The sequence below is a fragment of the Eurypyga helias genome, unplaced genomic scaffold (genome assembly GCF_000690775.1).
Source record: "Eurypyga helias isolate BGI_N326 unplaced genomic scaffold, ASM69077v1 scaffold38597, whole genome shotgun sequence".
Taxonomy (NCBI): Eukaryota; Metazoa; Chordata; class Aves; order Eurypygiformes; family Eurypygidae; genus Eurypyga; species Eurypyga helias.
This window is the reverse complement of record NW_010263401.1, coordinates 19,730-32,260: the sequence shown is the minus strand read 5'-3', so window position 1 is coordinate 32,260 and position 12,531 is coordinate 19,730. Positions and strand designations below refer to the sequence as shown.

Here is a 12,531-nt window from a genome sequence, read left to right as displayed (position 1 = left end):
TACTTGTGTTGTTTGATGTTTGGGGATGTTGGTAGAAAAAAAAGAAAGGGGTTTTTTTGGTTTGTTTGGGTTTTTTTGTTTTGTTTAAATTTTTTTTTTTTCTGGGTTAAAAGGAAAAGGATTGATGATGACAAAGCCGTGAACATGAGTTGCAGACATGCTAGTCCAAGTGTCTTTGTGTCTACTGATGCTAAGGAGGAGGTTCCTGGCTATACGTTGTTTACGTTATTTTGTGTATTTGTTGCAAAGTATCTCCAGACTGTAGCTTGAAAAACTTGTATACAGAGACATTTCCTGGTCCATTTCTTTTCCTCCCCTTCTTTAGCACTTTATTTCCTATAGACAGAGAGGAGCTATTTGCTAACATCTAAGCTGATCCTGCCTCGCTGCTTCGACTCCTAGAAAAGAACCAAGTGTCACAGAAATAGTAACTTTTCCCCCACTTTCCTCTTTGTTGTTGCCAGGGTTTGTTCCAACTCATGAGCAAGCGGTGCAGGGAAGACAGAGAGGGGGAGGAGTTCAGGCTCGCTGTGCAAATACGTAGAGACCTACTAATCTAAATTGATGCCTCATAGAAAAAAATCACAGGCGAAGCAAGCGGCTAATGATGGCTTACCCAAAGGCTCTCTTAGTGCTGGAGAACTTCATAGGTGGCAAATTTGTTCCTTGTTCCTGCTACATAGACTCCTATAATCCGTCCACCGGAGATGTCTATTGCAGGGTGCCAGACAGTGGCAAAGAAGAGGTGAGTACTATCCGAACATACAAAGGAAGGTTTAATGCACATAACATTAATACTTCTGACTGGGAGAGGCAGAAGGTGAAAGAACAGATAACCACTGAAGACTTTAATGCTTAAATAAGTTCTTGATTGTACTGTAGGGCTGCGTAATCTATTGCTGCAACGCCCGAATACTCTTTTTTTTTTTTTTTCCTCCACTTTTTGCTGTTAGAAAGTTAAAGGTGGGTTCTTAGGATGGTGTAAATCAACAAAGCTTCAGTCACTTCATGGAGTTCCTTCAGCTCACCTGGGAGTTATCCTGTACATAAGTCAGCAATAATGCTCAGCCTGGCTGTAAGTATAAACAATCTAACAGAGAGAAGGGTTTATTGATCTTTTCTTCAAATTAACTTAGAAGCACTGTATACAGTGACATGTGTTCTCCCTTAAGTGTGTTGAGGATTTGCAGTTGTCATTTAAAGGATTTTTGGCTTGCTGACTCTTCCCTGAAGATGGTAAAAAGCTTCCAGACCTCTGGTGTTAGCAGTTGGATATTAAGTGGAGGTGATGAAGTGGCTGCAATGGCTAGACATTTCCTTATAACATAGCCTTGTCCTCTTCATCAGTGTAATATTTCCTAGTCCTGTGCTTTCTAGGGGGGTGAATGTTTCCTGGTACTGTCTACGTGTTTAGATGTGGATGTGCAGTGTGACATGCATTTGGGGAGCTGCAGTTTCATTGATGTTACTTTATAAGGGGCCTACAAGTGTGTGTCGAACATAGTGCTTCAGATATACTGAAGACAAATAACTGGAGAAGCTTGGATAATGTGAAGGGCTTGGAAAATATTGACAAGTAGTGTACAGTATTTTCAAAATTTTCTGAAAAACGAATTGCTACTGTGTGTAGCTGTTCCCTTCACTTGCATTTCAGTCCCGCTGACATCTTTTCTCTTTGCTTCTCTCAGCAGAAACCTTTGCACTATAATCTCAACTTGGTCAATATTTGCTAGATGCTGATGACCAAGGGTTAAAGAGTAACAGGTTGGGTTTGTTAGAATGCATCTGTGTAAGTTCATTCCAACCCTAATTATGCCTGAAAAGGCTTCTCTTTGATGTGCAGGTGCAAATCTTCCTGTTCATTCATTTGCAAAATCATTAATACCAGAGATGTGAGAATGCCAGAACAGCCTAACAAAAGTAGGCTGCTGGCCATTCTGGAGATATTATTTAAATACACCAAAGAGCAATGGCTTCTCTTTCAGCTTTCTGAGTTAGTGGTTGTTAGTAGCAGCAGGAACCCAGTTTAAATGTCTGGTCTGTAAAATCAGAGTGTGCTTTACTCCTGTCTTTAGGCAGTTATACGTGAAGGTTGGGCTCTGCAGAGCTGGCATCTGCTGGTGACTGATGGGCTATGCTGCAGGGGAAAATGCAATCACATGCTAATTAGAGGGTTTCTAGAGATATCAAAATGTGCATCTAGACCCAGCTTCAGCAAAGAACTTGGGGTGCTGGTTTCTAGCAAAACTCAGTGTCCAGTTGGATTTTTCCTTGGTTAATTTTAGTGGAAGGTTAGAAGGCAGAACGGAGACAGGCAGTGAATCTCTTGCTGGCTCTGCAATTTAACGCCAGGTCAGCTGCAGTGGCCATTTCAGCCAGTTTCTGCCAAAAACACCAACTGCTTTTTTCGGAGGTTAATTTGTCCCTTAGCTCGGTGTCTTCAATTCCAAATAGCAGCACCAAAGCAAGCTGAACAGGTGCCCTGTATCTCCAAAAGACAGGCTGCTCAGGGCTAATTAGTCCTGGCAAATATCTCCTTGGAAAAAAAAAAAAAAATCTCTTTAAAGAACCTTGCTCCTGTGCATTGTCCCCTGGGAAAGCAAAGATCATGTTCTGAGGGCAGTTTTGGGTATTTTGCTATCAACTTTTTACGACAGGCCTGGGTTGTATTTTGTTTCTCTGTGTCTGTCTTGTGCAGAAGAAGAAAGCAGAAGGAAGTGTTTCAGACAAGTTCATAGTTGAATTCTTATGCGTGTTTTCTTTGTGGCTCGACATTCTTTGCTGCTTTTTGCTAGTCAAACTGAGCAACTGTTTAACCTTTGTAAGGTCTCTTATTTCTTCTGTACAAATCTTTCAACTATTCTCCTTTTTTTTTCCTCTTGCCTTTTTGTTTGGTTTTTTTTTAGATCTGCCACTTCATTCCTTCCTCTACTAATTTTCTCTTCTGCTCTCTGTGAAAATGCAACATATTCTTCCTTCTTCTAAACCCGCTGGAGGGTTAAAAATGCAGATAGCCTTAACTTCACATCAAGCACCTGGGGGAACAGGCCACAGAGGAGAGGACAGATGAGAAGCAGCACGACAATGGCACCTAATGACGGGAGGGTGGAAGAACAAGTTAATTCGCAGAGGTGGTGTGGTTTCACAGAGGGTGAACCTTTTCGGGGTAGCATGCCATCCACACCTGACTCGCTCAAGAAGCTGCAGTTCCCCTTTCCCAGGCCTGCTTTGGCCCTGCTCCAGATGTTTGGTGGCTGACAGCCTGCCGCCGCTGGCACCTGAGCAGCAGGGTGTTGAGCCACAGTCGAAAGAGCAGGGTGTAGGTTTCTGAGCTTGGCCAGTGATCTGTGTGACCTTGTGCAAGGTGGTTTATTTCCCGCCTGGGCCTCTGTGCCAGTATCATTCTGGCCTTCAAACTCTGGTTCTTGTTTTTAGGGAGACCATAAACTCTGCTGTGCATGGGAGAGGCTTTTCACCCGTTTGAACTTTTGTGCCCTTGTTAGTAAAACATCATTGGAGTGACTTTAAATTACTTTGTGGTGGGTTTTATGACACCAGTCACGATCTGAAGGGACAAATTTGGAACTCAGTTTTGTGGAATTGGTGCATTTTGGGAAACCAGCAATATGGCAACATTAGGAGAGGTCGGAATGATCTGATTAATCAGCATCCTCCTAGTTATTGACCTTTGGCAGATTTCCAAAAGCTGAAGAAATTTATGATCAACTATTATGGGAAACCAGCTAAGACAGCTTTGACTAAAAGCCCACTGTGATGTGTATATTAGACATTGGAAGCAATAAAAAAGGGATACATAGGAAGCAAACATTGGGAAATAGAGCACTTAATTAACATATGGAAGGATGTTGGTAATCATCTTTAGTAAATCTGAGAGACTGGTAAACCTCTAGAAGGAACTGCTTATAAATCAGTAATTGAAGTTAACTTCCATTTAAGAGCCCAGGGGACAGTTGATGGGAGAGAAAGCTTTCTGGTGAGTTTTAATCCTTTATAGCCTAGTCTGCTTCAGAAAAGTGCTGGTAATCTACCACTGTTCAGAAAGCCCAGTCTGAAGGGCCATGCAGCAGTTATGTACATCTCAGGTGAAATGATGATAAGGTTGGTATGCATCTGTATAAATGGATTTAATGATCTTTCATATCTGTAAACTTCATGAGGTATCTGGTTAGATAGCTGTCTGAGTCCCACAAGTTTAGAAAGGAGCTCCCCCCCTCCCTTCTTTTCTGGGAAGATTGTTAATGAGTTTCTAACTGTGATCGGGTAAGGTGAAAGATTTTCTCTGTGCATGAATTCTGTAAATATACTCCTGGTCCTTGCTTTAACCTGCTGGGGTAAAGGGAAATCAAAGGCTAGCAAGGCATACAGTCTGTTCCTTCCCCAAGCACTTACTTTCATCATTGCCCAGTGTGGCTGAAGTCCTGTGTTGCAAGGGCTGTGGACATTGAGACTGAGGCTGCGTTTGCTCTGGGAAATTCTTGCACTTTCTCTGTGAGAAACAAGATTCTCCATGGGTTTGGCCAGTGCCAGTTGACCCATCCAGCATTTCCTCTAGACCTGGAGGGTTGCCCATAGTTGCTGGAATTCAGAGAAAAGCAAGAGTTAGAGTGGCACTTTCTTTCTAGATATTCTATTTCAGTAACACTTCTTGAGTTATGGGGTAGTGTCCTGACAAGGTGAAAATGGAGAAGCTATGGAGTCACAACTCTGAAGAGATGCAGTCTTCCCAACAATGTCACCTGGATTATTAGCCTCTGAAATATGAATTCATCTGCTAATTGTTTGATATTCTTTCTAAGGCCTTTCATTAACATTCACTTTCACGCTTTTGCTTTTTTTAGGTGGAAGCTGCTGTCAGAGCTGCCAAAGATGCCTTCCCAATCTGGTCCTCAAAAAGTCCATTGGAAAGATCTCAGATCTTGAACAAATTGGCAGATCTGATTGAACATGACCTGGAAGCATTTGCACAAGCAGAGTCAAAGGATCAGGGTAAAAATTGGAACTATTGATCTCGAATAATGTGTCTTGCTGAACACTGGAGTATATAGTCCAAACTTTTAGTATGGTATGAACTGTTGGAGCAAATTGGAGTTCAAGTGCATGAACTGTGCAGCAGTTGCTGATTTTGGATTCCTGGGGCATTCTGGCTTTTCAGAATTGCTGACTTTGACTTCAGTCGTTAGATATTTGGAATGAAGTACTACAGGGCAGCTGTTGTCATTGACTATGGTTGCACTGTGCTGGGGATTATTTGGGGGCAGGACAAAACATATTTCCCAAAAAACATGCGAATCAGATTTCCGAGCAGAGTTTAAAGCACAGTTTCTGCCCATGATAACACAGCGTTGTGCTTGTTTTTGTTTCAGGGAAGACTATTACATTTGCTAGAACCGTGGACATCCCTCGGGCAGTGTACAACTTCCGATTCTTTGCCTCTTCCATCCTTCATCACACAACAGAGTGCACCGAGATGGCAACAATGGGCTGTGTGCATTACACCTCGAGGACACCTGTGGGAGTTGGTATGGTGCTTACAAAACACCAAAAAGCTTGGCAGAGTGACTGCTTCAGCAGTGTCTCAAGAAAGAGGATTTTTCCAAAGCATTTGTTGTCTCTGGATCATGTGCTAAACATGAATAGGCTGCTAAAGCATGAGCAACTTGATGTAAAATCAGTTATGCTACTTCATGGTAAAAAGGGTTCTTAGATGTCTTAAGAAGCATCTTGTTGTGGTTTAACCCCAGCCAACTTCTATACCGAGTGTGACGTTTGATGGCATGAAATGTCCCTTTGGTCAGTTTGGGTCAGCTGTCCTGGCTGTGTCCCCTCATACCTTCTTGTAGAGAAGAAGCTGGGAACATGGGTGCAGTATGGGAAACTGGAAAAGTCCTGGGCTTAGTGTAAAAATTGCTGGGCAACAACTTGAAACATTAGTATTTTATCAATATGAGTCTGAGCAGAACCAAAACATGGCCTTGTACTGTCTACTGTGAGGAAAGTTAACTGTCCCAAATAAAACCAGCACACATCTGTTTTAACCTGCCAGCTCTCATCCTCAAAATCTCTCTTGCGTTTTGTACGTGTGAGGTGGGGGAAGCAAACAAGTATTACCTCTGTGAATCAGTGAGGTGTTCAGAAGCACTGAGCTGCTGCTCCTGTGAGGAGAGCTGGATCCTCCTCGCCTTTGAGGAGCAGTAGTAGCATGCAGTGACATTTCAGCTTGCCACGGGCACGAACACAGGGTCTCAGACGATTTTTGCTGGGGCCTTGCTGAACTCCACCACCAGATGCTGCTGATGTTTCAAAAATGAAGTGGCTGCGCTGACCTGGAGGAGTGATAAGTCATAATGATTCTATCACTAGGGGTTTTTTTATCTAAATATCTATGAATGTGCCACATTCACACTTACATAAAAAAATAAAATTGGCTGACCTAGAGGACCTATTTAAAAGTTTTGCTTCTCTCCAGAGAAACGCATAAGTACTTCTGGTAAAACTCCTCTCATAAGGGAAAGTCACTCACTGCATTGGCTGCGTCCAACAGCAAGGAATCCTGTGGCTTTTGTGAGTGACCACACCTAACAAATATGGATTGTTTATAAATATGTAAGGTGAAAGTATTCCCAAAGGTAATCGCTGAAAAAATTCTGGTCACCCAGCAATTTGTGGAAACAGTTTCTACACTCATAAACTTTGGCACTCGTAAGTTAGGCTGAAGTTTATCAGGAAAATATGCACTGTACATTATGCATGCTCTTTTTTGTATTAAAATTAGGGGAAGAAAAGAAGTTCTAAAGAGCAAGAAAAAGCAAGAGTCATCTGAGCTAACACACATTACCTTAACTTGCTGTTAGCTAATACAGAATGTTACCACAGACCAGTTGATGTATATAGTTTTTGTCTAGCCTTGCATGAATTTTCCTAGAAAACACTGGAAAGCTGTTGTGAACATAAGACTCTGACCTGAAGAAGCAGCGAAACTTATTCAGAGAGCTCACTGATCACCTTTAGGATCATTTGCACAAAACTCTTATCTGCCCCTGAGAAATGTTTCTAGCTGTAAATTTGTTGTAGAGTTGTCTGGAAATAAAAGCCATAGCTGAATTCCCTTCATAAATCTGAATTAGTGTATTGAGGTTAGAGAATCGACCCAGCAGACTGAACTCCTGGTTGTTGGTTTTTTTTGGATGGGTTTTTTTTTTTTTTGTGGTTTTGCTTTGTAGCTGGTTTAATCAGTCCCTGGAATTTGCCACTGTATTTGTTGACCTGGAAAATAGCTCCTGCCATTGCATGTGGAAATACTGTGGTTGCCAAGCCAAGTGAGATGACATCTGTCACAGCTTGGATGATGTGCAAACTCTTGGAGAAAGCAGGTAAGTCCCCTGGCATGTTAAGGAGGGGAAATGGGTGGGAATGCTTGCCTGTGCACCACTTTGTTGCAGCAATCAGAAAGTGCTCAAAGAATTTGGGAAAGACCTTTTGCTGTAGCTGAATGTTACACTGGCAAACAAAAAGCTCTCCCTGTCCTCACACTGTCCCATCTCCTCACCCCAGCTATTGCCCAGGTTTTTCCACTGTCTTCCCATGAAAAGTCTTCCTGTGCCTCCCATCTCCTTCCTGCACTCCACTTAAGGGTGTCCTAAGTCTGTGGTGCCAGGAGAGGAACCACGTAGGAGTAAGTGAATGAGAGTCCTGATTCGGTGGCTGTTGTGCCTGTATTTGGTTCACTGTTAAGAACAACTGGGAGGACAGCTGCTTATTCTTGCACCTGGGTCGGGGCAATCCCAAGCACAGGTACAGGCTCGGTGGAGAGTGGATAGAGAACAGCCCTGAGGAGAAGGACTTGGGGGTACTGGTGGATGAAAAGCTGGACATGAGCCGGCAGTGTGCGCTGGCAGCCCAGAAAGCCAACCGTATCCTGGGCTGTATCCAGAGAAGTGTGGCCAGCAGGTCGAGGGAGGTGATTCTGCCCCTGTACTCTGCTCTGGTGAGACCCCACCTGGAGTGCTGCATCCAGCTGTGGAGCCCTCAACATCAGAAGGATATCGACTGGTTGGAGCGAGTCCAGAGGAGGCCATGAAGATGCTCAGGGGGCTGGAGCACCTCTGCTATGGGGACAAGTTGAGAGAGTTGGGCTTGTTCAGCCTGGAGAAGAGAAGGCTCCGGGGAGACATTATTGCAGCCTTCCAGGACCTGAAGGGGCTACAAGGGAGCTGGGGAGTACTTTTAAAAAGGGCATCTAGTGACAGGACAAGGGGCAATGGCTCTAAATTGAAAGCAGGGAGAGTTACATTGGACATCAGGGAGAAGTTCTTCATGGAGAGGGTGGTGAGGCACTGGAACAGGTTGCCCAGAGAAGCTGTGGATGCCCCATCCCTGGAAGTGTTCAAGGCCAGGCTGGATGAGGCTTTGAGCAACCTGGTCTAGTGGAAGGTGTCCCTGCCCATGGCAGGGAGGTTGGAACTAGATGGTCTTTAAAGTCCCTTCCAACCCAAACCATTCTGTGATTCTATGATTCCCTGAATGAAAAGTGGGTCTCTGCTGGTGGTTTTCAGGCAGTCTTGACTGATCAGTGCGATTGGTTTTGTGTTTTAACCCATGACCTTCCCCAGAGTTATTAAACATCTTTTATTTCATAAATCATGCCTTTCAGCTGCTATGTAAGTTAAGGGTGCGTCTTTGTCACCCTACAGCTACTGGTAATTTTCTGACTTCAAAGGCAAAAACTAGTGAAGTGAAACCCACAGAGCAAGGGAAAGGGTACGATGGCTGTCTGCCTTTCTTCCCATCAGGAGTACCCCATGGGGTGGTGAACGTGGTGTTTGGAACGGGCGCCAAGGCAGGAGAAGCCCTCGTCAGCCATCCCGACGTGCCCCTGATCTCCTTCACAGGAAGCACGCTGACGGCCCAGCGGATCACAGAGAAAAGTGCTCCATACTGCAAACGGCTTTCACTGGAACTGGGAGGCAAAAACCCCGCCATCATCTTTGATGATGCCGACTTGGCCCAGTGCATCCCCACGACCCTGCGATCCAGCTTTGCCAACCAGGTGCTTCCCACCTCTGTATGTTGAAAACCCTGCCTTGCAGCAGGAGGTGTGTGTGTCTGAGAGGGTGTGTGTCTGCCCACCTGCACCTCTGGATCCAAATCCTAAATTGTCAAGGTGTGCTACAACATTTGGTAAATTGTAACAGTAAATGTTACAAACTGTAAATTGCCCTTTTTTTCCATATTTTTCTTTATTTCACGAGCAGGGAAACAAAATAATAAAGGGCCAACCAGGTGCTTCCCACCTCTGTATGTTGAAAACCCTGCCTTGCAGCAGGAGGTGTGTGTGTCTGAGAGGGTGTGTGTCTGCCCACCTACACCTCTGGATCCAAATCCTAAATTAATAAAGGGCTCTTCCTAGTACTCTCCATCAGAAAACAACAAGGTGTCATTATCCCTCTCAAAACAGATATATTGATTATCATTCCAGAAAGCAGCTGTTTAAATCCCACCCTGCAAGTAAGTGGGAAGTTTGCTGATTTTCTGGAATTAAATTAGGAGACTCCCTGCAAAAAAATCTATCAACGTTCCTCTTCCTTTATCACCACCTTCAGGAGAGATCAGCAAAGCCGTTGAAACTGTGTCAGGCCAAGTGTTTGGAAAAATAGCTTGATATCAGAAAGGGATTATCAGGAAATGATGACAGAGATCATTCTCACACTTCCTTTGAAAAATGTTGGAGAAGACAACATGTAATCAATGAAAAAATCAATTTTTTTTGCATTGATAACTGACTGTACAATCCTGTAATTGCTGTTTTGTCTTTTTCTTCTTTTCCTTTTTAACCTGGGAGAAATCCTACTTTGCAGTGTTGGTGAATGTAGTTTATACTCCTGAGGATGCAAGGACACAAATATCATTCTGGAATGTGACTCTTAATATTCGTCCATAGCCCAGTGTAATATGAACTGAAACTGTTGTTGTTCTTGTTTGTTTCTTTTTGTTAGGGTGAGATCTGTCTCTGCACCTCGAGGATCTTCGTTCAGAGGGGCATATACAGTGAGTTCTTGAAGAGCTTTGTGACAGAGGCTAAGAAGTGGAAGGTTGGGAACCCATCAGATCCTACAGTCAATGTGGGAGCATTAATAAGTAAAGAGCATCTGGAAAAGGTGATGTTACATGGAGTTTGTAATCTCATCTTTTAGAGAGCTATGGCAGGTGATTTCAGAGGTATGTGGAAAGGACCATGTCCTCTCCAAGGTTAGCTCTGAGGGATGATGATTGAAAACCATTCTAAGATATCATTTTGATAAGGTTTCTGTTGCCTGCGGCCTGGGATCATGTCATTACTCCAGAAAAATCAGCTCCCTAGGGAAAAGAATTTAAAATTACAAACAATATTTTTTCCTATTTGAAGTGAAATAATTAAAAATGTATAAATCTTAATCTTGAATTTATACTAACCCGTCTTAGAGTTCAGCAACATTTTATTGGATTTTAATATTGCATTTGCTGAGATCGCTTATTAGCCAAATAAGGTAGCTAATAAGATAAAAGTTCTATTTTTACATGTGGCAGATCCTGGGGAGACAGTTTCCTAGGGCAGCTTGCAGTAATTTGGAGTTGCATATGGGTAGAAGGAGGTTGAGATGGTGCATGGTTAAATGTAGTCTGCTTTAGTGGCTTATATGAAATCAATTTTCATGGTGTCAGAGTTCAAGAGAGCAGATGCTCACATCCCAGAACTATCTGACACGATCAGCATAAGCAAGAAGCAAACCGAAAGCCGCAGAGAGAGAAAGCCAAACCTTTGTCACGCTTCCTGATGCCCAGGCAGGTTCTCCAGGCCTGTTCAGAAACACCCACCTCACGAGGTCCGAGGTCTGTGGCTCCACAGGGGACTTCCAAGCCTAACCTACCAATGTGGTTAAAAGAAGAAAAAGAGAAAGGAAGCCCAGTGGTGTCTCTGTGGTGTTTTTACAGGGAGAGAAATCAGGCAATGGTTTCAGAAGTACAGCAATAGCATGTCCTATGTGTTCAAGGCAGCATATGATAGCAGCAGCCATGGAAACAGCTTTAATTATTTATTGATGAGATATTCTATAGCATTTGTGGCTTCATCGTCATAGCGGCATGTGAACATTTCACAAGCCTGCCTGTGAGGTAGGAAAATATTACTGATCCCTTCGAGTAAATGAGTAAACTGTGGCATGGAATATGTGGCAAACTGCCCAAGCTCCTGGAAGAAGGGAGGGAGGCTCTGGGACCACTTGTGTTTTCACCAGGGGCCCTACCCTTTTGAGAATACTTAGTGAGAAGGGCCAGCGGTGTTGCCTGCTGGCTAGTAAGTGTTTGGAGAGAGAGAAGGATTGTTTTACAGCAAGAAATACCCACCCTTACTTTTAGAGAAACGTAACAACAAAACCTAGGGAATTACCTCTGTTGTTAGGAGGGAAGTAAAGGCAGCGTGATCTGGTTAGAGAAACTCAGGGGCTCCTGTTGATGTGCCCAGACTGGAAAGGTGGACTCTCAGTATTTGGTGTCCTTTAGCAATGATGTTTTCCTGATACTTCCCCCAGGTAAGGAGCTATGTGAAGAAAGCCCAAGGTGAAGGAGCCAAAGTCCTCTGTGGAGAGGGAGTGGATTCCTTGGCTCTCCCAACTGGCAACCAGAAAGGCTATTTCATGTTGCCCACAGTTATTGCTGAAGTCAAAGATGAATCCTGTTGCATGCAAGAAGAGATCTTTGGTCCTGTGACATGTGTGGTAGCATTTGATACTGAAGAAGAAGTGATTGAAAGAGCCAACAGTGTGAAATACGGCTTGTCAGCCACTGTGTGGTCCAGCAACGTGGGACGCGTTCATCGGGTGGCACAAAGACTGCAGGCTGGATTGGTGTGGACCAACTGCTGGCTTGTTAGAGATCTGAACTTGCCATTTGGTGGGATGAAAGCCTCAGGCATTGGAAGGGAGGGAGCAAAGGATTCCTACGAGTTCTTCACTGAGGTCAAAACCATCACAATAAAGCACTGATACATGTCAGCGGAAGTATTTTAGGATAACATAAATGACAGTAATTTGTGTTACCGTAGTAATTTGTGTTACCATAAATGGCTTTCTGGAACACAAGCTGCTATTGTGGCCGTCGTCTTCTTGAACTTTCAGCAAGTAATGTCAATGACAGCTGAAAGTTGTCATCCCAAATGCTAATACTGAATTCAGCCTTTCATATTTAATGAGAAGGTGGATGCAAACTCCCCAATCAGCCCAGCCCAAGCCAGATGACTTCCTTATCTTATGGATCCTAAAGCTTTTTGAGTATTCATATCTAAAAAATCTCTCCATCTTAGGCAGATTGGAGAAGAGATGATATATGACTGTACCTGCGATTACCTTGAGGGATAGTGTCAAGCATGTTGTGAGTCTGATATTGTAATAGGAATCAGCCTGTTTCCACTATAAGTAGTACATTCCATGTACCAATCCATAGTGCACTTCACTGGTATCAGACAAGGACTTACGCTAC

The 12,531-nt window shown here is 43.6% G+C and overlaps 1 protein-coding gene across 3 annotated transcripts; it reads left to right on the top strand.

Annotated features, from left to right (window-relative positions):
* Positions 1–573: 573 nt before the first annotated feature.
* Positions 574–12,087, top strand: ALDH8A1 (aldehyde dehydrogenase 8 family, member A1). Of its 3 annotated transcripts, XM_010156002.1 has the most exons (7): positions 574–745; positions 4,860–5,007; positions 5,385–5,540; positions 7,242–7,391; positions 8,811–9,067; positions 10,014–10,175; positions 11,586–12,087. In XM_010156002.1, exons 1-7 carry the CDS (start codon positions 605–607, stop codon positions 12,036–12,038), a joined length of 1,467 nt encoding a protein of 488 aa, XP_010154304.1. In that variant the 5' UTR covers positions 574–604; the 3' UTR covers positions 12,039–12,087. The 3 variants fall into 3 exon arrangements, with proteins under 3 accessions (XP_010154304.1, XP_010154306.1, XP_010154305.1); XM_010156004.1 differs by lacking the exon at positions 10,014–10,175; XM_010156003.1 differs by lacking the exon at positions 7,242–7,391 and having other exon boundaries at positions 601–745.
* Positions 12,088–12,531: the final 444 nt, after the last annotated feature.